General features: G+C 35.8%; 1 protein-coding gene across 1 annotated transcript; it reads left to right on the top strand.

Moving 5' to 3' along the window:
- The first annotated feature begins 1159 nt into the window (after positions 1–1159).
- On the top strand, positions 1160–24084 carry TIP1 (Ankyrin repeat family protein with DHHC zinc finger domain-containing protein). Its single transcript, XM_086457054.1, has 13 exons — positions 1160–1667; positions 2136–2276; positions 5698–5810; positions 7646–7725; positions 7860–8023; positions 9227–9365; positions 9467–9566; positions 19995–20052; positions 20835–20912; positions 21023–21121; positions 21894–21972; positions 22072–22220; positions 23455–24084. Exons 1-13 carry the CDS (start codon positions 1395–1397, stop codon positions 23875–23877), a joined length of 1896 nt encoding a protein of 631 aa, XP_086313180.1. The 5' UTR covers positions 1160–1394; the 3' UTR covers positions 23878–24084.
- Positions 24085–24800: the final 716 nt, after the last annotated feature.

The raw sequence follows: 24800 nt of genomic DNA, 5'->3' as shown, positions 1-24800 counted from the left end.
GTTTGTGGCTAAATTGGAACCGAACCAACATATGTCGGTTCTACTAAATAAGAATAAGAACCGAACCGAAGTGCCAATAGAATCGAACCAACTCAAACCAAACTAAGGTCAGTTTGGTTCGATTCGATTCCATGGGTTGTTAATATCCTATAACTTTAGTTGAAAATGACTTATTTTTAATAGAAAATATAAATAATAAATCAAAAAAATTTATATAATAAAACATTAATCCATTCATTAAAAAAATCATTAATTTATTCATAAAGAAGTCATTAGTCTATATCCTAACTCCCAAAATAATTCATATAACTGATTAAATTTATTTATTTATTTTGTAAAATTCAGTTCTCGATTCGGTTTGGTTCTGTACAAGTCTTGAATCGAAACCAAACCAAATTGATTGGTTCACCATTTTCTAAACCCAAAATCAAACCGTAACTTGTTCCAAATCAAACCAAACCAACCCAAAGCTATCAGTTTGGTTTGGATCTCGGTTTGAACCGAACCAAGTTGCACCCCTAAAAATAACTACTTTTCAAGAATTTATTTAAAAATATATTCAGTGTTTTTCCAACTTGGAGTTTAATCTCCAATATTATTGGAGGATCTTCGATGAGATTATTTATTTTTTAATTTTTGTCAAAATTCAACAAATTATGTGACTAATAGGTTGAAGTAGGTAGTATTTTACCTTATGAGTTTGAAAAAGACTGGTATAGGACCGTATAATAATATCTAAATAGTTTTATATTAACTATATATTTTATATATTTTTTAATTATTTTTTTATTTAAAATATAAAATTTTATTGTTAATCAAAACAAAATTAGATATGTTTAACGATTCGATCCACTCAAAACTATCCAACCCCAGCTTAACCTTAATTTAGAAGATCAAGTTTGGATTTAGTTTGGGTTAATGAGTTTTGGTTCGATGCTCTGATTGAGGGTTTTATCACTTGGGTTGAGTTTGGATCTGTCTTTCGACTCATCCAAACCCTAATTTTTGAAAGAAAAATGAAAGATTCTTTTAGGTAAAGTTGAAGATGAGAGCATTTAGATAATTTTAATCATCATTTAAATAGTGGATCACATGGTATCTCTCAAATATGCCCAAAAACATAGAGGTGTTTTATCTAAATCTCTCAAATATTATTGATTTTTCGGATAACCCAATGTAGCTTGTTTGGCTTCTAGAATTGCCTGACTCTCTGTCAAATCACTTCAAAAACCCAGTCTAGCCAGACGGCGACTTAGTACCCTCTCTGTGTCTCTATTCTTCTCATCCAAAAACCCTAGAACCTGTAAAAATTCCAATCCACGCGTTAAATTGGTCAAGGATTCAAGAACTCTTTCAAATGAATCCTTTATAATATTTTTTTCTTCAATTAATCAATGGCGTCAGAGATCGAGATCGTTGAAGATATAGTAGAAGCTGAAGATCAAGGGACGGTCAGTGGAGGAGGAGGAGTCTCTGCAGAGGCGCAAAACGATGAGAGTCTCCGTAATGATGTGTACACGGCTGCGGCGTATGGTGATTTGGAGAAGTTGCAGAGATTGGTGGAGTCTGAAGGTTGTTCAGTTTCTGAGCCAGATGGGCTTGGTTACTTCGCGCTGCAATGGGCGGCTCTCAACAATCGCACCGCGGCCGCTCAGTATATAATCGAGGTTGGGTGAATTTCTTGCACCAATTTTTTTTAATTTTTAATTGGGCATAAATCGAGGTTGGTGAATTTTTTTGATAATTATACACCCCTTGAATCGGGTCCAAATATCTATTTTTGAATTCGGCATAATGAAGGTTTTTGAGTTCTATGATCATTTCATTTTACTCCCCTTAAATTGATTCTGAAATTTACACTTGTAATTAAAGGTTGGTGAATTTTGTGATCATTTTACTCCCATTGCATTGAATTGGGTCCAAATATTTGTTCAATTTTACTTTATTTATTTGAATTCGGCATATTGGAGGTTGGTGACTTCTATGATCATTTCATTTTACTCCCCTTGAATTGGGTCCAAATTTTGTTCTTCTTTTGGGCATAATCAAGGTTTGTGACTTCTGTGATTATTTAACTTCTCTTTGAATTGGGTACAAGTTTTGTTGATTATTATTTTTTATTTTGAATTCGGCAGCATGGAGGAGATGTTAATGCGGCTGATCACACAGGGCAGACTGCGTTGCATTGGAGCTCAGTTCGGGGAGCGATTCAGGTTGCCGAGCTCTTACTTCAGGAGGGTGCTCGTGTAAATGTCACTGATATATATGGGTATCAGGTTGGTTTTTTATTTGTTCCTCAGTTAAGTTTAGAATTTTAAGACATGAGAATTAGGTGGTCAATTCTTTTTTTTTTTTTTTTTTTACTTGTTTAAGTTTGATTTTCATAGTAGTAGGTGTTCTTTGGAGGATTTTTTCACTCTGGGATAATTCTGCTTTAGAGGTAAAATTCTTTGGAGGATTCGTCATCATTTACTTTTTTGGGGTGTTTGTGTATGGATTCCAATAGAACAATCTTTGCAAGATTGTTATTTGGAGATTTTTCATAGAGTAGCCGATAAATTTTCTTTTTCATAGAGTAGGCTTTTCACGTTAAAAAACTTCAGGATGGATAGAAGAACAAAGGGGCAGACTATTATCCATGGAGGCAGATCCAACAATTGTTCCTCAGGCTAGATTTTGGAATACTTCTTGGAAAAATTTCTTTTTCTTCCATCACCCTCTGCTGCAGTGCATTGCACTTCAACTCATCTATCTCGTTATCTCTTATTTATCAAAAAAAAAAAAATTCTCATTATCTCTTAAATTGGGCCATGGATGAAATCATTCTAGAGGAACTATTTTCACAAATCAACTGATTTTTTTCCCCCAGTAATTGTGGGATAAGATGTAGATGATGATTGCCCCAATATATATATTTTTCTTTTTGTTCGAAGAATTAAAAGTTTTGAACATTGAGCAATGTTTTTCTAATGCTGAGGAGTGAGGTAGGACTAACCAACACCTTGAGGTGTAAGCTTCACATGCATGGAATTTTTAAATAAATAATTTAGCATATATAAGTAATTAGTATTGAAAATTAGGAAAAAAAAGTGTAACCACCACATATTTTCAACAAAACATATTTATGGATCAAATAAATTCAACAACTTTCTTTGCATTAATCACTATTTTATAATCATTTTTTTTCCTGAATGCTCTACTTATGTTGTATGTCTCACTCATGCCTTGCACTAAAATGTATGCCTTTTGGAGGTCCCTCAGCCCGAGTCATACGCCTCAACTATTTTTATGTTTATTCCCTACACCTCTGAACATTTTCAATGAGCTTTTCCTTGAGGTGTGCCTTGAAGCGTATGTTTCACACCCATTTAAAAGCATTTTTTGAAAGCATTGTTTGCATGTTCAAATTTTAGTTTGATTTTGAAGAGTCCAGAATTTGTATTTGAATATAAAATTGTGATTTTAAATACTGGTTAGGTGTTTGCCTTATGGGGTTGTATTGTGTTTTTTCTTCCTCATTTTTTTTTTGTCATTAAATAATAATCCTTCTAATTATAAGGTTATCCATCTTGTAATATTTAATTTACCTTTTTCTTTTTTCAATAAACATATTACTTACTTTACATAAAGATCATTAACTTTTTTTTTTCTAAGCATACTATTTAATTTACATGTAGGTTATTGACTATACTTGTAGAATGCACCTGTGGCGTGCGTAGTGAAAATGGAAATATGAATCACATGCAAGAGAATATTAGAAGATTCTATGAATCTTACATTGTTGTTTCTCGTCAACTGACACCATCGATTGATGACACAATTATGTTCGATGAAAATATAAATACTCTTCATTGATGATGAGAAGGAGAGAGTTGACTGGTTTAATATATTCCATCTCTTTTAAAAAGATTTTGCATGTTCATTTTTTTAGGATCTAGGCTTGATTGAAGGCATCATAAGTTTATGGAATCAGGAAAAATTTTAAGGTCTTGGAGGCTGGGTCCATTGCTAGTATTATTTGTTTCATTCTCTCTTCCTCCTTAATCGGATGGATGAGGATCAATGGATGTGGTTTAAGAGTCATAATGTAGTATTCTTAGTTAAATCTTTTTACCACTCTCTTTTTTATTGTTTTTTGATAAGTTTTGTACCATTCTTGGCCTCAATAGGTTGGGGGCCAAGATTTTTTTCAAAGGTAGTCTTTTTTATTTGGTTCATTACCTTGAGGCATCACTTTTGTTATTTTTGTTTTCTATGCAAGATCAACAATAAATCTGCTAGCCACTTACTAATCCACTCTTCCTTTCACGCACTGACTTTGGTATTATTTTTGTTGATATTCAATGTTTGTTGGTGCTTTTCGTCCTTAGTAGTTTCTCTATTCCAAAATTGGTATATTCCAGCCTTTACCTTGACGTAAAGGATCCTGGGGGCTCCAATCCCTTTCTAGAGTGTTGGGAATTTGGAAAGTGGGGAAAAGTCAAGCATTTAAAGAAAGAATTCCCTCCACGAGGCCATCATCAATGCTTTGGGCTTCATGTTTTATTGGTGCAAAGTTTATGAGGAGTTTAGAGGGTCTTTGAGGATTTAGTGTTTAGATGGGACTCGGTCGGTAAGGTAATATCTTGCTTGTGGTTTTTTTCTTTGTCTATCTTGTAGGCTGGTTTTCTGGACAATCTTTCTTTTTTCTATTTGTTAATAAGATGTATATCTATAAAAAATGGGAGAAAATGACATTAATACTCGTCGCTGGAGGGAATTGAATGGGTTTGATGGCTTCAAAGTTGGAGAAAATGGTTTGATGAAATTAGAACAACTCATTGCGGATAATAAGAAAGGAGATAGTTGAATTGATTCAAAGTAGGAGACGGGGGATAGTGAATATGGATTAACATGAGAGAGAGTGTGGCTTGTTTTGAAAAACCTTAGACGTTATAGTATTTTGTTAGGTTAAAATGTAAGGCCATTTTAATTGAAATAGGTGTACGTTAGCCTGTGATATAGGTATAAGAGGCAAGCTCTATAGTTAAAGGTTGCGCCTAGGCCCACGTTCAACGCCTAGGCCATATGGGCACTTAGGTGCCACTCGCTTTAAGTGGAATTTAAAAGAGGAGGGTTATTTTGATCATTTTATGGTGGTCTCTCATAGAAGGTCATGATGGTATAGGGTGTATGTCATCAGTATTTAAACACACAGGATATTCAAATATTGACCAAAACATGGAAGAGTATGTCAAATATTTGAGGGGTATATCAAATATTCAATTTTTTATATGTTTCTTTCCTGTTGCTATTTGTGCATATTCATGTTGCCGACCCTAGATAAGGTGCAAACCACGATGACAATGAGTTCGAAATTTGGGTTTAAATTACTTAACAAAAAAAAAAAAAAAAAAAAAAATTGGGTTTAAATATAGAATGAAAAAATTTGATTGTCATAATTTCCTTTTTTCTTTTTATTTGATATTTGATGTTTTTCCCTTTTTTTTTTTTTTGGATATGCAACTATTTACCTATTTAAAAATACTTGCTTGCAAGTTGTGAAACTTACACCTTATGCCTTGAGTCTTCGACTCACACCTTAAAATTAGAACACTGCTCACTGTATAGAATTGTGATAGAGTCAAATCTTTCAGAGTATAAATAGTTGCATATTCATGTTCAAGGTTTTTCTGATCATATTTCACTTGATTCCAGACAACTCATGTTGCAGCACAGTATGGTCAGACAGCTTTCCTCTATCATATTGTTACAAAATGGAATGCTGATCCTGATGTGCCTGATAATGATGGGAGAAGCCCTCTACACTGGTACCTGATCCTCAGCTTTCCTTTTTAACAAAAATAATAAGATTTTGACAATTTACCCATTTTATAGTTTTACTTACACCCATGAAATTACTCACATAATGTGTCAGCCATATTTATCTACTATATAGATTCTTCTCCATGGGTGAAGCACCCGTGCTGACAAATGTTGGATTTGACAATCGGCACATGTGGATGTGGAACTTCTTGATGGCCTTTCATCTTTTTTTCCCTTGACTTGTGTATAGTATAAATAAACATTGGGCATAAATGTATGTCCCTATTTGTACTCCCATTTGTGGGACCCACATGGCGATCATATTGTAAATCGAATTGTACAGTAATTGTCCATAACATGGAGATCATCCTTGCAAAACATAGTTCATTGAGATATCCAAACCTCACGAAAAAGTTGACCTTAACTTTCAACTAAGCCATGTTGTCAACTTTGTTTACATGCAGTTTTCAGATCCCAGAGTATTTAAAGTCAGGCCGAATGAATCCCCATTATGTATCTATATATATATATATATATATATAGGGAGACAATGTTGGGAGACAAAATTTGTCCTATATGGCTTAAAAGTTTCAGATTGGGCTGATTTTTTGTGAGGATGGAGATGATCCTCACAAAAAATCAGCTCAGTCCGAAACTTTTTAGCCATATAAGACAAAGGCGTTGGCTCCATGTTGTCTCCCTAACGTTGTCTGCCGAACGGGACACACACAAATATTTATACTAGAGTTTGCTTGTGCTGTAGGCACGAGCATCCTCTTTGAGATGAAGGGGGTAAAAAGAGGAAAAATAATAACGTTACTGGGGTATTATTGAGAAATCTTTGTGGTCAAATGTGGTAAAAGAGGAAAAATAATAAAGTTGGAGATGTATCACAGAGAAAGGGGGAAGAAGAGGAAAGACAATAAAGTTGGAGGGGTACTATCGGAAAAAAGGTAGAAGAAAGAGAATAAAGTTAGGGGTAGGTAAAAGGGTAAACCTGTCCTTGAGATATGTTGTTTATGGGGTATAAATCTTGAGACTAAGAGACTGGGACCCACCGTTGTGTTTAATCCAATGTCTCATCATCTGTAGAAACTTTATTTATATGCAGTTATTGGATAAATCAGGGCTGAATGAATCCATGTTATACATAGAGTGAGGAAGGGACAGATTTTCGAAAGTACTCCTTTGAACACTTTGCATAAGAAAACAATAGAAAATGACTTCAGTTTTTACTATTATTCATAAATGTTTTCTCAAAAATGTATATATTCTTCATTTTATATTTATTTTACAACATAACTTATATTTCTTTATATAATGAACTTGTATAATATAGGATTTTTTCAGTAGAAAAATATTTATCACCAAATGCAGAAATCCCACTTTTTGGGGTGCAATGGATCCACCATGCTGTAGGGTTCCCACATTTTCACCTATTCCTGTGATACATATTGGAAAATAGAATGCTGATCCAGATTTGCCTGAAATGGTGTAAGAAACCCCCCATTTTGGTACACAAAAGTACTCTCTCTACCCTTCAATTACATTTGTGCTTGCTGCTAAGCATTTGTGTTTGCCATGGTTAAATCTATATTGTGATCGTTATAGTTGCTCTGAACTTCGGAGAGTTAAGTATTTTGTCTTATATATTCCTATTTTTTTTTTCTCTGACGATATATGCATATCATAATCATCTTTGGGCAATTGACATATTTCGAAGCTTTAATCTGCTTGACATTCTTTTACTTCTGCTTAGGCATGGTTAATTATGTTCCTTGAATTTAGAAGATTTTGAGGTGCGTTCCTTATTTTAGCTTTTATCTTATGAGCTTTTTAGGGCTGCTTATAAAGGTTTTGCCGATTGTATACGTCTTCTTTTATTTCTGGATGCTTATAGGGGACGGCAAGATAAAGAGGGTAATCTGTTTTCCTCTCTTTTCACACAATTTCGCCTGTTTTTGTTGAACACTTACATTTTGGAACTTTGAAAGAGTGAAGTTCTAGTTCTGCTTTCCATGTAAATTAAAGCATCTAACCAATTATTTCATTAGGTTGTACCCCACTCCATTGGGCTGCTATTAGAGGGAACCTAGAGGCGTGCACGGTGCTTGTGCAAGCAGGGAAAAAGGAGGACTTGATGGTGACCGACAACACTGGTTTTACGCCAGCGCAACTTGCATCTGATAAGAATCATCGACAAGTTGCTTTTTTCCTTGTAGGTATTCTTTAAGCCAAAGCAACTTAGGGACTGAATTGCATGTTACTTATGGTAGTTTGATCATCTAGTTCAATAGTTTGGTTTCTAATATATTTCAAATGATTGTGGCACCCTACTGATTGAGTTTATGAAAATTTTAATGTTTGAATGAGCAGATGTTTCTTTGCTTGTTATATTAGATTTGAAATGATATCTATATAATAAAACACAACGGTAGGTGCAATCCAGCTACAATTGTGGGGTATAAGCTTCTCACTCTAGTTACATTGGAGAGGGGTCCACAGTATCCCACTTTATTGCCTTTCCTCTTCGCCCCATCAACTTTATTGTCTTTCCTCTTCCCACCCCCTTTTGATAATATCCCTTCACTTTTACATCTTTCCCCACTTACCCCATTTTTATTAATACCCCTCTTTACTATCTTTCTTCTTTTACCCCTTTAAATCCCAAAGACGATGCGCCATGGGAAAATTCTAGTTTTCAATTAGTAACATCCAAAAATTAATACTTTTTGAATGTTTCTAATATAAAAGAAGATATACTTTTTTTTGATTGGTAAGCTTGTTTTTAATGAGTTAAGTAACTCGACGCTGGCTGGATTTGAACCCAGTCTCTGGTATCTCCTGATTGCTAGGTCATCCACTCATGCATCTAGATTTTTAAAATTGCTTTTAGTTTGTGTTAATACCACAGAACTGGGATCAAAACCCCACATTCTCACTAAATCCACTATAAGAAATGTCGTTGCCCCAATCCTTTGTTCTTAATTTTCTACGGAAGTTGCTATCTTTTCCTTATGGAGTTGATGAGTATTTCCTTGCACATATTGCGTATAGATATGCATAATAAGAACTTGGACAGGATGAAGTACTTGGGTATTTGCACACCACATATGATTTAATGCCATTCCTTCCCCATGAAATCTCATGCATAGTCACAGATTCCCTCATGCTTCTTTTATTCTGAAATTGGAAGCACTAAAGATCTCTTAGGTTGCATGTCATCATTTAGGTCTCTTATGGCATCGTTCCTGTTATGAGGTGAGAGTTGGGTCTTGGCATACTATTTGCTCTTGATGTTAGACTATCTTTAAGAATTGCAATGACTGCTTAGTTCTGCTATTGATCTTTATAGTTTTGTGTTGTTTTCTGATATACTGTCGATCGAAGAAAACATTTTCTGATATAGGTGACTCTGCAGGGAAATGCAAGAAGGGTGTATGATAAACGTTGTGATGGGAACAGCCGCCTTGGAAAAATTTCAAAGTTAGGGCTTGCTCCTGTACTTTGGTGTATAATTTTAGTCCTTCTTGTGACCTACACTCATTCAGTCATCCTGGGTATACCTCTGGTTTTTATGTGAATTATTAGACCAGCTTTTTTTGTTTTTTCCGTCTAGATATTCACTTACATTTGGTTTTTTGTTTCTTATCGGCTGCAGCATCGGATCTGCCTAAGTTAACAGCTGGATTTGGGCTTTTTGCATGGTTGGGTTGTTTTCTTGCAAGTGCTGGACTTGTAATGTTTTATAGGTGTATGAGGTATACTTCATAGACTTTCTGTCGGTATATATCTTTAGGAAGTAATTGCTTAATAGCTGCAGTGTGAATTCAAGTGTACATGTGTTCAATTCGATTTGGTAGGTTTGCTTCAACATAAGTGCTGCAAAAGTACTTCATAGTTGAGAAGAAATCCAAACCCAGAGAGGTTGCATATTTGATCACTCTTCTGGACCATGGTTATATTGTCACACAAGTTCTTCTATAGGCTGGGTAGAACAAGCTTCCATCTCCTCCACTACCCGTTTCATCAGGATGCTTAGGAATGACAACAGAGTTATCGTAACTAAAAGAAAAAGTAATCTCAGATATGTATTCATTCATGTTTTCATCTTTAGAGGTTCATGGCACTCCAGATCCTGTATCTTCTACTACCTGTATAGAACAGTAGGGTCAAGATGGAAACTTCTGGCTACATCGTTGAGATTGCTTTATGCTCCCCCATCCTCCTTCAATGTCACAACCTTTTGGTGAGATCAGCAAAGGCTTAGGAATTCATTCCTCTTCCAATCAAAGGATCGATTAAGGAGATATTGGGGACCAAGGGAGTCCATACATATTACTGCATTGCTCAGGCTTTTGGTTCTTGGGCTTGTGCTATCATTTGTGAGGTATATGACCTGGAGATGCATTGGCAAGCTGTGGGTCGTCTAGTTTTGACAGGTCTTCAACCTTCATTATACTCTTAAAACTCCACCCTATCATCCGATGTAGAGCCTTATTCGATAAGGAGTTCCCTTCCCTTATGGCCATGGATATTTGCAATGCAGGATGCATTGGCAAATGGGGAGCAACGTTCAATCTCAACTTGATCAATAGTCCTAAATCGTCTTCTTAAGCTTTATGGTGTGCCCTTCCACTTGTCCATGATGGAAATCTTTAGAGCTATCGTCAGAGTTCATGGAGGTGTTGTGCAGGCTGTTGAGGAAACAAGATCCCTGTCAAATCTTATATCTATTAAGCTTTGGGTGCAGAGGTGTTGTGGCAAGGGGAGTAGTCTCAGAGACAATCATTTTCCAAGATGTCCTCTTTACCATGGTGGTTGAGATTATCATCTATATGTGTAGTTTAGGGAAATCTTTCAAAGTTTGGGGTTTCCTGATTAGTGTGGAGAAGTTTGCAGAGCTGGCTATAGTATCAACATGTCGCACATATTCTAAAGACACATTAATGCAGGGTGAAGTAAACTATTCTAATATGATGATGTAAGACCAAAAAATTAATTGATGAAATAAGAAGTAAGAATATTATTATATGAAACTATCACAAATTTAGATACACCTAACAGATAATGAATTAATAGTTTTAGGTCCGGTGTAATCCTGCAGTGTTACTCCCCAATATAAAATGTAGAGATCCCAAAGGAAATTAGACTTCCAATTAGCCTAAGGTATTAAATAATATCAAGGAGAAGCTTATTGAACTTAATCAAGGGTTTCAAGGATGGTCAAGGTCCAAAGATATAATCACTATGTATTAATTTTGCATATTGGTCAGCAAATTACTTTTTCTTGTCTTTGAAAAGAATATCTACCAGCATATGTGATGGGGACATCAAATGTTGAAGAGTAGATTTTAGTTTTTATTTATTTTATTTATTTATTTTAGGACTTTAATTTTATGTTTTTTAGTATTATTTTGATGTTTTATTAGCCTATGATGTTAGTATAGGTGCTTAAGGGCAATTTGGTAACTTTATAATGAGTTTTCATAAGTTGAAAATGCATGGAAAATAAAGTTACTGGATTGGGAGATAGATGGTATTTCTGTTTTGATTTTATTTTAAGTTGTTTTAAGTTTTATTTTCAACCACTGGATCTCATTATGTTAGTTGGCTGGTTGAGATTAGATTAGGGTTTAGAAAACATTGTAAATACTTGTTTTTTGCTGTAATTTTTTTCAAGGAATATGATAAATAAAAAGAAAGCTTGAGCTTGATCTTCTCAACAATGGGTGTGGTGTGAGGCCATTTTGGAGTGAGTCCAATATAACATTCTGTTCTTCTAATCTTTATTATTAAATTTTTTTGTTCTTTTGTTTTTCTTGATTTTCTTTTAGTTCCTTGTTCTTGTTTTTTCTTGATTTTTGAAACTCCTTTCCTCATTTTCTTTAACCCTTATTTCATTAATCTCTTTTCCAAATCTTTAACCCTGAATCATTTCCTTATCATACAAACCTTTAACCATTTTCATTAGGATTGTAGTCATACCTGCAATCATTGTTTTCATTTTACCTTTTGGGTTTACCCAATCCTTAACCCAATTCCAAAATCATCCCCAGCCAGATTTCCCTTAACCCCCCATATTTTCTTTTCTCCCCTCACCGTCCTGCATTAATTTGCAATTAAAATACGAGAAATAAAGCATATGACTTATGTCCTAGGGGCTTATGATTATGGGATGATGTTGGAGTAGGTTTTGAAAGATTTAGGAGGGATGGACAAGGGTTTTGGTAATTATTTTTATTGCTGAAATCGATTTCAGTAGGGTAAAAATCAAAATAAAGTAAGATTAAGGCCGATATTGGGTTAGCATTTCGGTTTCACAAAGTCTGGTTGGTTTCTTGGGACAAAAAAAGGTTGGCTATGGATATAGGGGCAGATTTGATGAATTTAAATTCATAAAAACAGAAGAAAATAAGAAAAGAAAAGATATACTCTTACCTATGTAGAAAGAGGTGAATTGAGAAACTAGGTGATACCTTGGTCTCACACCAAGAATGGTCTCATGCCATGATCCAAATCTGGAGAAAATTGAGAAAATATTTTTTCTTTATTCATAGCATCCATCATGAGATAAAATGTAAAGTAAAGAGTTATTTTATAGTAACTCAAATCCTAATCCTATAATAAAACATCCTAATCTTATAATAACTCAAATCGTAATCTAATAAAAATAAAATAAAATGACCAAGAAAACATGTTCTAATAATAAGAAATGACCATTTAGTTAAAATGACAACACATCCACTAATAAAATAAAAAGACATAAATAAATTCTCTAAACATTAAAAAAAAAAAAAACAATATTAAGAGAACCAAAAAATTCGACTAAACGCCAAATTAACTAGACTAGACACCAATGCAATAAAAAATTATCCCTCCAAAGTGCTAATGGTCTCTTTCTTTGGTAAACTTTGCATCACGATGTCCTTATCAACTCCTTTCGGTTGAGAAGAATTCACCTCAGGTGACATAAAGCTCATGTAATGCTCCAGAAATCAGGGTCAGCTCTCTGCAATTTAGTCTTTGTAATCTGACTTTGGTCTGTCTTTTTTACTTTATAAAAAACTTCTAATATCCCCCATGCCTGGTGGAAACCACCTGTGGTCAAATATATTCTCTATTTTCTCTTTCCTACTAGGTAATTTGGGTGCATGGGGCCAAGACTGGCAACTGATCATGGGAATATCAAGTGTCCTGGTTAGGATTAGAGATTAGCTCAAATTTGTGTCTCGTAGGCTCAGGGTAATGGTCATGAAGTGGTTCACTGGTGATACTGCTCGACCTTGATAGGGAGCAAGATCCTCCACATTGAAAACTTGACTAATACTCATGCCTGATGGAAGCTCCAAGACATATGCATCCTTGACCCACTTTCTTTAATATTTTGAAGGGCCCAACACTTCGGGCTTGTAACTTTTCCACCTGCACAAGACTCCTTGAACTTGCAGTGTGAATCTAAACTTCATTTGTTCTTTCATTATTTTCAACAATCCTTTCCTAGATCTCAATATGTAATGCATGAATGTGTTGTGCAAAAGACTCAAGTAACTCAGAAGGCTGATGACCATGAATGTCTCAAATGGACTTATGCCTATAGTTCTATTGACTGAACTATGGTATGTCAACTTTGCTATGGATAGTATGAAATCCCACAATCTGATATGCTCACCTACTAGACACCTTAATAAAGTTTCTAAGCTCCTATTGAAAACTTCAATCTTGCCATATGTCTGTGAATGACAGGCTGATGAGAATTGATGCCTCGTACCCATCATGTGCCAAAGTGTCTTCCAGAAATAACTTATGAATCACACATCTTGGTCAGACACCATGGTCATTAGTAAACCATGCAAATGCACAACCTCCTTAAAATTAATTTAGGCAACCCTAAAATAATAGGAAGTTTTGGAAATTGAGTGTGAAATGTCACGCATGAGAGGAGGCTTTCTTGGTAAATCATCAGGAAACACACATCCTAAAATCCCTCCAACAAAGACTTCACACCTCATGGAATTTCCACAGTAAACTCTCTTGAATTGGTGATAGGAAGGGCTTTAGATTTATGCCATTTACTATGTTTACTTGGCTTGGGTGGGTGAGGATTCAACTTTACCCTTTTGCCTTCATAAATGAATGGGCACTTATTTGTTCCATCATATATTGTCACGTTTCTATTGTCTAGTCAAGATCTACCAACATGATGTGACCCATAGCAATTGGTAGAACATCGCGACCCAAGGTGTTTTAATATAAGGAAAATTGTATTGGAACAATATACCTCAGGGCAACAAAGGTTGGTGGTGTATCTCACTTTAGTTGAGGGTGGGATTATGCAACTCTCATCATCAATAATATTCTCACAACTCCTTTCCTCTTTAATTTGGATTAGGGTACGTTCTTCAACCGTGACTTTCAAGGTTTCATTTGTACCCTCAATAGATTTACTAGACTCAAATAATGTGGGGTATTCATCTATGATCTCTTCTAAATGATGTGGGGTATGAATAACACAATCTAAACATTCTTCGTTACCTTCATCACTAGGTTTATACCCAAGTTCATAGATTTCTTCCTCATATTTGTCTTCACTTGCTCCGATTTCAGGCACATGTAATTTCTTTCTCAAATTCTTCTTGCTTTTTCTCTTTTGTGCATGCAATCAACCAGTTTGGGCACTCAAATGTATAGTGTCCAAATCCTTGGCACTTGGAATATTTGGCTCGTGAATTGTTGCTCTTGATATTGACTCTTGAGGCACTTCAAACTATCCTTACTTAATTTGACGTTATTGATTGTAGTATGTTTTTTAATTTTATTCTCCATGCGATGCAGAGTGGCACTCATGGCTGCTAGAGCTCAAATAATGGGATCCATGGAAAACTGATCATTCATACCATTAAGTGTAGAGATGTTATAAAGAAACCCTAAATAACATAATTTGTTAGTGCAATGCAAATCAACTATTATGAATCCTATTCTAAATGCAGAAAAATAAAACGTTAAACTAGACCTAAGCTTTGATACCAAATCTGATGTAAGATGTATTGGAAATTATCTAGTGTTATTTTAGTTCTAGTTGCTTAGTAATAACTTTTATTCTTTTATTTCTTACTTGTAAGGGTTTTTTTGTCTTTTAACTCTTTTATTATTATAAATTCCTGTCAAGCTCTCAGACTGAGACTTGACTATTCTTCTTCTCTAATTCTTCTTGGTATTAGAGACAAGGAAGATCCTTTGACAATCCCTATTTGAGTTCTCCATCTTCTCATCTTTGGACTTTTGGAGACTCACCGCAAGCCACCCTCTTTTCTTCTCTTCTCCACCCTCTTTTCTTCTCTTTACAACCCCCTATTTGATCTTTGAGACCACACGACCTAGCAGGAGTTTTCATTAGTCTCTCCCCTTCGGGGGTTCCCCTCTCCCCCCCCCTTTTTAATTCTCTTTTGGTCTGGAATCCATCGCATGTCATGATAGAGGTGTTCCTATGGTCGTAGGGTTGTGTGGCTGTTTTGCGATGGATCTATGGGTCAGAATTGTGTCACTGCTGGGTTGATACATCATTGTATTGCGGCTATGCTGTGTTGCGACAAGGATGTTGTTTGTTGTGATAGGGTTTAGGACTGGCTGGTGTGGCTGCCCCCCTCTTTAATTTGTTTGTGCAACTGCAACTACCTTGTCATAGGGCTTAGGGCTGGATGGTGTGGCTACCCCACCCCCCTTTTTCTGTTTGTTGGTTTTTATTTTCTGGTTCATCTATTACTGCTTGGCTGAGATTTGGCTTGGTAGAATTGTTGCGATTTGTTTTGTGTGGTTGCGATTTGCTTTGTGTGGATATGATTTGGACTGGTAGCACTGTTGCGATTTCTTTGTGGTTGCGATACGGACTGGCAACACTGTTGTGATTTTTTTTCTGTGTATATGAGATAAGAACTGGCTGCTGTGTTAGGGTTGGCTGTGCTGTTGCGATTGGACTACTAGGGTTTTCTTGCAATTTTCTTAGCATTATTGCTGCCCCACAATAGGGTTTGGTTGGGTTGTGTGATAGAGTTTCACCCCTCATATTACTATTTGGCTGGGCTGTGTGATAGAGTTTCACCCCCCTTGTTAGTGTTTGAGGTTGGTATTTGCTCTTTGGTGATGCGATACCTCCCTTCAAACCAAAGCAATGACTTCGGAAGAAGCAATTACGACTTCCACCACAATTCTTGGGTCTAATTCTTCAGCCCAACGTATTACCACTACTCTTCTCGATGGTTGGAATTTTCAGTCATGGTCTCGATCTGTGCGACTTTATCTCGATAGTAGAGTGAAATCTGGATGGCTCTCTGATACCGTTACTAGGCCACCCCTTACTAATCCCAAATTTGAATCATAGGAGATCGACAATTGCACTATCCTTGGGTGACTATTCAACTCCATGGAGCAACGCATCTATATCATGTTCATGTACCACAAGACTGTCTCATCTTTGTGGTCCGCACTTACTCAGACATATGCACATACTAAGAATGACTCAAGGATTTATGAGCTCTGTCGAGACATTGCCCAGGCTACCCAAGTGACTCAGAGTGTAGTGGATTACTTTGGATTTCTTCAGTTACATTGGGAGGTACTTTCTCATTATGAGTCTATGGTTGAATTGTCTTCAGAAGTAGCCGGTTATGTGGTTATGATGATTAATTGACATCAGACCTACCAGTTTTTTATGGGTTTACGATCGGAGTTTGAGACTCTTCGGACATAGATCCTCAACGTCACTCATTTACCTTCTTTATTTGAGGTCTTTGCAATCATGGACAGTGATGAGCGTTGTCGTCGTATTGTTCCTTCTCAGACTTAGGTCCTTGGTATTCTTTCTTTCTGCTCCAGCTACAGATCAGATGGCCTTAGCTACCAACTCGAGTTTTTCCAACTCTCGTACCCCTGGATCAGGGAGTCGTGGCAGTGGCAGTGGCAGTTGTGGGCGTGGTAGAGGGAGTGACCTTACTTGCAGTCATGGTGGTAAGATTGTCCATGAGAAGGCTCGTTGTTTTCAGCTCTATCCTCATCTGATACCACGATCTCCTTCTACTCCATCTTTGGGACAGTCTGCTCCTCATGCTGTTATAGTGGTGTCATCATCCACTCATCTCATTGATTCTCCTTCACTTGACACGATTGACTTGCAACAACTATAGACTCAGATTGCCGCTATTTTTCGAGATTAGATTCATGCCCACACTCACTCATCTTCGACTGTGGCCTCAGTTAGTACGCCTCCAGGTGCATCCTTTGCTTTTCATGTCACTCAGTTTGGCTCTGCTCATCTGACATGGGTTATTGATTCTGGTGCCTCTGATCACATGATTGGTGAGTTTAATCATTTTACCTCTTTTATTTTTCCTACTACTCATAGGGAGGTTCGCCTTGCTGATAGATCTCTTACTCCCATCCACAGCAAGGGCATCATCCCCTTATCTTCTAAGATTTCACTGGACTCTGTGTTTTATGTCTCTCACTTATCTTTTAATCTTTTGTCTAGGAGTAGTATTACTAAATCTCTAAATTGCTTAGTTATTTTTTTGCCTACTCACTGTATTTTTCAGGACCTTACTTTGAGGAGGATTTTTGGCAAGGGGTATGAGAGGGATGGGCTATACTTATTTAGATTTTAGCCTACTGTTGTTCCGGCTTCTGTGCTTCATTCTTCTGGTAGTCACACGTTTTCGTCTCAAGACTCTAGCCATGGTATTTCGCTATATCAGCGTAAATACACATTGGATCTTCTTCTGGACATGGGGATGCTTGGTTGTCGTCCTGTTTCCTCCCTTATGAATCAAAATCATCGTCTCCATGCTGACTTTGGTGATCGGATCCTTCTTCTTATCAAAGACTTGTAGGTTGTCTAATTTATCTAACTAATATTATACCGGACTTGTCCTTTGCGGTTAGTGTGGTCAGTCAGTTTATACATAGTTCGTGTACTTATCATCTTGATACTGTTTATTATATTTTTCGCTACTTGAAGTCGCGTCCTACTCTCGGTCTTTTCTACTCTTCCATTGCTCAGCCGCATTTGTCTTGGTTTACAAATGATGATTATGTTAGTTCTCTTATAGATAGGAGATGTACCTCTGGTTTCTGTATTTTTTATGGTGATAACCTTATCTCATGGAAAAGTAAGAAACGAAATGTGATTTCTCGTTCTTCTGTTGAAGCTAAATATCATGCTATGGCCCTTGACGTATGTGAGTTAATTTGGCTTCGGTCTTTGTTGATAGAGTTGGCATTTTCAATTTTCGGTTCTTCCACTTTATTCTGTGACAGCAAATCTGTTATCATGATTGCTTTTGACTCAGTTCTTCACGAAAGAACTAAGCATGTTGAGGTTGATGTTCACTTTTTCAGGGAGAAAGTTCTATTTGGTGATCTTCAGACAGTCTTTATACCATCTTCAAATCAGCTTGTCGATATGCTTATGAAGTTTGTTGGTATATTTGCCCTAGTTGGAGGGGAGCTATTGGAAATAATCTAGTGTTATTTTAATTCTAGTTGTTTGGTAATAGCTTTTATTATTTTATTTATTATTTGTAAGGGTTTTTTTGTCTTTTAACTCTTTTATTATTATAAATTCCTACCTAGCTCTCAGATTAAGACTTGACAATTCTTCTTCTCTAATTCTTCTAGATGAAGTATATTCTAATATTATGCTGCGAGATTAAAAAAATAATTGTGGAAATAACAAATAAGGATATTATGATCTGAAACCAGCACAAATTTAGAAACACAGAACAAATAATCAATGAATAGTTCTAGGTTCAGTGTAATCCTGTAGTGTTGTTCCCTTTATTAAATTAAGGGATCCTATAGGAAATTAGAACTTTCAATTAGCCTAGGGTATTAATTGAGTATCAACGAGAAGATTATTGAGCTTAATCAAGGGTTTCAAGAATGGTCAAAATCCAAATATGTATCAATTTTGGTTATATTGGCTAGCAAGGTAAGTTTTGTTGCCTTTGAGAATAGACTCTAGTAGTATTTGTAGTTAATAAGACAAATAAAGCATATGACTATTGTACCAGGGGCTTAGGTTTATGAGATGATGTTGGAATAGGTTTTGAAAATTTTAGGTGGGTTGGACAAGGGTTTTGGTAAGTGATTCTTATTACTTAAATCAATTTCAGCACAATAAAAATAAAAACAAAATAGGTTCAGGACTGATCTGGGTTTAGAATTTTGATTTCACAAAGTCTGGTTGTTTCTTGGGACAAAAAAAAAGTTGGCTAAGGTTATAAGGGCAGATTTGATGGGTTTAAATCAATGGAAACATAAAATAAGAAAAGGAAAGAAACACACTTACTTGTGTAGAAGGAGGTGGATAGAGAAACTAGATAATACCTTGGTCTCACAAGATGATCCAAATGTGGAGAAAACTGAGAATAGCTCTTTTCTTTATTCATAACTTCCATAATTAGAGAAATTTTATAGTAAATAGTTCTTTTATAATAACTCAAATCTAATCCTATAATAACTCAAATCCTAACCTTATAATTACTAATATCCTAATATACTTAAAATAACATAAATAAATTAAAAAAAGTCCACTAATAAATTAAAAAAGAGATAAATAAAGTCTACTAAATATAAAAAAAGTCCAATACTAATAAAACATCAAAAATAAAAAAACTCCACTACACGCCAAACTAATTAGACTAAACACTAAAGCAACAAAAAATTATCCATCAAAAGTGCTAATGTTCTCCTCCCCTCTGGTAACACTGTATGGCTTCATGATGTCTTCATACACATGCCTAGTGATGTGCAGAACATTGGGTAGAATGGAACCCCAAAAAAAGCCCAAAAGCCTTCATGGTTTGAGAAGGGCACAAAACGGGTATTTGACCAGCCAATGGGGTGTAGGTGAGGGCCTGCGGAAAGTACACACATAACTCCAAAATTAGAGAAGTCTCATGCTCCCCCACACCCGCAACCTCATAAAACTTCCTCAGCTATGTTTACCACCATGGCAAACATAGATGCTATCACGCCTTTTAAGGCATGTGCGTCATCCAAAACGTGTATTTGCTAATACATGAAGTCATGAACTAGTTAAATATTATGTGGTGTTTAAATTATACATGTTCACCTGCTTCCTCTATCTATAGGTATATTTGGTACTCATTTGAATTTTGTTTGTTTGTTTGTAGGAAGGATCCAGGTTACATCAGAATGAATGTACATGATCCACAGAATCTGAAAGATGATGTGAGTTGCTTTTTTTTTTGGTGGTGGGGGGTGTGACTTGTTCGTTTCTATTTAAAACTGTTGTCCCTAATTTTGGCATTGCTCACTAATTTCTCTGCTCTGCACCAATGGTTTATATGAAGATGCGTGGGTTGAGGTACTTTAATGGCCTAATGCCTCACATAGCAGGCCTCTTTAAATGATTTTTTAAAACAAATAATTAATAGGATAAAATCACTACAAATATTTTAGGAACATGTTGGAAAACTTGATCAATTTCAAAGGAATTATGTTTTTTTTGTTGCTATTATTTAACTTGGAATAGCTTATTATTATTCAACAAATGATTGAAGTAGAAATTGGAAAAAAATGAGTTCTTTTAATTTATGGAACCTAATTTGGCCATATTAGCATTTGCACGTGAGACGCACACCTCTAACTTTAGTCATTTGGGATTAGACCCGTGCTCAATTGGTTGACATGATATAATGCAACTTTGAGGTCGTTTGTTCAAGTCCAGCTTACCTACTCCGGGAAAAAAAAAAAAAAAAACTCTAGTCATTTAGAAAGATTTATTGGACGATTCACATGCCTTAAAAGTGTTTTTCTAACAAGTGTAGTACCATTTCGAGGAAGCCTTTCACGTTGGCACACCTCTTGGGTTGAGGCACCAATGCACACTTGTTTGTGTTTTAAAATGTCTGTGTCTTTCTTTCTTAGCATTTCCTTGCATCTGAATCTTGGACACAATTTTTCCCCTGTAAGACGTTTCACACGATCATTCTTTTTGGATCTTTTAATAGGAGCCTTTATTGAAGATTGAACTTAATAATCCTTCTCTGCTGGCTGGGAATTGGTCACAGCTTTGTGCAACATGCAAGGTGCTCATCTACTTCGGGTTTTCATTGGCTTGTATTTTACTAATTTCTTCGAACGAAATTTGATCTTCCGACTGAAATCTAACTAAACTTTGTTTTGTTTACTCTTTTAGATTGTAAGGCCACTTCGTTCAAAGCATTGTTCCACGTGTGATCGCTGTGTAGAACAATTTGATCATCACTGCCCTTGGGTTTCAAATTGTATTGGCAAGGTGCTTTAACCCTTATTAGTTGCGTCTTCAATTGATGTTTTTCTTTATTATTTTTTAGGATGCCACCTCAGAATCATTCTGAGTTGAGAACGTGTAATTCAACAATGGGTAGACTGCGAAGGCGGTCTTCATTTGGCGTGCCAGCATGTAGGGCTGTCAATGGATCGGATCAGATCCGAAATCCAATCCCTTCCGATCCGATAACTTCGGATCTGGATCGATGTTTTGGATTCCGAAAAGGATCCAATCCGATTGCTTATTGGATTAGATCTGGATCTGGATCAACCATGTCTCAATACGATAAGGACCACATCTGATAATATGTTAGAAAGTATATAAATTATATTATATATTTGTTGAGTTATATAAAGTTTATTTAGATTTTGTTTATAAAATCAGGGCTTCAATCCGATTGTTAATGGATTGGATCTGGATCTTAACATTGAGATCCGATAAAACCCCGATCCATTGACAGCCCAACCAGCATGGCATACATTCAGAAGGCAGGACCCATTGAAGACATGATCTCAGTGGAAAAAAGCTACTGCAGGAAATAGATGATCTTTTTACCATCCTTTATTGCATTCTTTTAGATCACAAAAGCAAAAAAGAATGTGATAGTTGGATAGCTATGAATAGCTACATGGGTCCATTTTCTGGTATTTTGAGTTTGGCTGTTGAATAGTTCTCTGCATCCGCCATATTACAACTTTTGAATAAGAGCAATGATGTTTTCCTTACTCTAATCCACAGTCATTGGTTTGTGATGCAGAAAAATAAATGGGATTTCTTCATGTTTCTCATTCTAGAAGCTTTTGCTATGATTATTACTGGTGCAGTCACTTCTACACGTATGGGTCGTCTTAATTTTTTTTTTTTTTTTCAAATTTAGTTACTGTTAGCAACGTTATGGATTGAAAGAAAACTGCAAAAATTGTTTGATGATGCAGGAGTATTGACTGATCCAGTGGCACCAACTTCTTTGGGAGCATGGATGAGCCATGTTGCAACTTATCATATCGGAGCACTGTCATTTCTGATTGTGGACATTTTCCTTTTCTTTGGTGTTGCAGCCTTAACTATTGTACAAGCTTCTCAGGTACATGGAAAAACCATCTATAGAGGTAGTTGTATCACTCCAGATTTGATGCTATGAAACAAAGTAATCTCTACTAGATAAAGAATATGGGGCTATGGTTGAGCCACTTATGCATGTCACCTATATAACTAGCCGTCATTGCATGGATCGTACCTGACCTTACCAAAAAAGGGGGATTATATTCATGCGTATAAAAAACCCTTTATTTGAATGATCTCCTTTGCTTTCCAAGGACATCTATTTCGGTTGAAGCACTCGCAAATCCATTGAAACGAGTCCTAATATGATTTTTAACATGTCTTGAGGTGCTAAGCAAGCTTGTACTTCTAGAACTGCAAGCAGTTTACTGATACTGATTTCATCTTCATGACATTTTTTGGCATACACATGATTCAGTATCCCACACAATACCTTGTTTAACAACCTAAATAGTACACACTTTTCCAGAAGTCATCTCCCGGCCCCAACCATTGCAAACTAAGAGCTTTAGGGTTAAATGTTTTTTATTTTTTAGTTGGGGTAAACCATCACAAGACATGTTCTTGTATTTTATATGGTTCACACCATCACCCAATGCTGCCATCTGTACTTTCTTCAACCAACATTGAATTTCAAGCTTCTTTTATATGCATAGTGACAACCTAAATAGTACACACTTTTACAGAAGTCATCTCCCAGCCCCAACCATTGCAAACTAAGAGCTTTAGGGTTAAATGTTTTTTATTTTTTAGTTGGTACTTCAAGGCAAACCATCACAAGACATGTTCTTGTATTTTATAAGGTTCACACCATCACCCAATGCTGCCATCTGTACTTTCTTCAACCAACATTGAATTTCAAGTTTCTTTAATATGCATAGTGAAAAAAATCTGCGATTTTTTAAGAAAGTCGTGATTAAATCACAATTTTAATTGTTGTCGATTAAACAACAATTTTACAGAAGATCATGAAGTTTTGTAAAAAAAATCCCTGAATTTTCAAAAAATCATGATTAATTGTGATTTAATCGACAATTATTTTAAAAAATTACATTATTTTTATTTTTAGCATTTTAAGTGTTATTTTATCATTTAACATATGAAATACATATTATTTACATTTTTTATACTTGCAGAGGCTTTATCTTGCCGAATTATTCCGGAACCCCAGCTTTGTCACTATATGTTTACATGTGAGGTTGACACTTAACTCAGTAATTCACAAGTGAAGTTTGTTTCATTTTCTTTGGATGCAGATTTCTCATAATATCACCACAAACGAAATGGCAAATGCAATGCGCTATAGTTACCTTAAAGGTCCGGGTGATCGATTCAGAAATCCGTACGATCATGGGATCCGAAAGAACTGTTCTGATTTCTTAATCAACGGCCACAATGAGGATGTTGAGTGCATGGAAGAACCATCCCTTTCTGAGGGGATTGGAATGATGCAGATGACGAGAAATTCAAATTTGCAAAACGGGGAGAGCCATTCTCATCATACCAATGGAAATGGCCATGTCTCCATCAATGTTGATTCTAAGAACACGAGACACCAGCGAGGACATGTGCATTCTTCACAGTGCAGCCATAACAACCAAGGAAAGGTAGAAGGGGTGCCACTTGGATTGGGCCTTGGCCTCGGAAGGAACAATGCACATTCTTCTGTAGCTACATAAACCATCACCCTTCTTCAAATGATGTTGTAGCCCTTAGTAGCCCTGGTTGTCCATAAGCATAAGTCAGGTTAGTTTCTTCCTTTGTTTGATGAGTTGTGGCAGTTTTATGTGGTTTTAATGCTTTGTGAATTATATGTTACTCCATTTATCCCATTGTATAATTTGAAGTGATCAAACATCTACGAAATACATTATTCTTTTGACAAAGAGACTTAATTGTGCATTTACGATGCTTTATTCCAATAGATGGGATGGATATGATTATTGTCAGCTTAGTAGAACTTCTGAGTTTGATATACCAAAACATTCAAGCAACTCCTTATATTAATTTACATGATCTCCAGTACTTCTGCCAGAATTAGGAGCTTCTTCAGGTTCTCAACATGTTCAGACTCAAATTCATTATCTAACCTGATGTGATCGTTTGCATTCGCTCTTAAGATGTATATGAGAATTGGAACTTCAGGAAAAAAAAAGAAGGTTTTAACACTCCTCTTGGAAATATTGAAATAGTTGTTATGCGTCCCTGTGGACCTGAAGTGCAGAACTTTTGGATAAGAAAATGGTTTTGTGAGGGAAAGTCTTCTTCATGAACTCATCTTATTGCTTTTGCAGAGTCTCCCCCCTGTTATATGATTGGAACGTATTCAAGTTTGATTTGAAATGAAAAAAAAAAAAATGTTAAACTATGGAGGAAGATAGAGATGGGAACATGAAGATTGAAGGAGGGAGATGAGATGGATCTTAAAGAGGATTTAGAGAAGTGAAAAAAAAATGGAAGTATTTTGACGAATGAAGAAGAAAGGAAAACGGAAGATGAATGGGAAGAAGAAACATTTCAGATTTATGTTTTTAATAAAATAAATTGCTAAAATGGCATTTTTGTACTGATGGCATTCAAAGTTTGTTTTGGCAATTTCAAA

Source organism: Akebia trifoliata, chromosome 10 (genome assembly GCF_017979445.1).
Source record: "Akebia trifoliata isolate Shusen 1 chromosome 10, ASM1797944v1, whole genome shotgun sequence".
Taxonomy (NCBI): Eukaryota; Viridiplantae; Streptophyta; class Magnoliopsida; order Ranunculales; family Lardizabalaceae; genus Akebia; species Akebia trifoliata.
The sequence above is the reverse complement of the archived record's forward strand: the minus strand, read 5'-3'. Positions and strand labels throughout refer to the sequence as shown.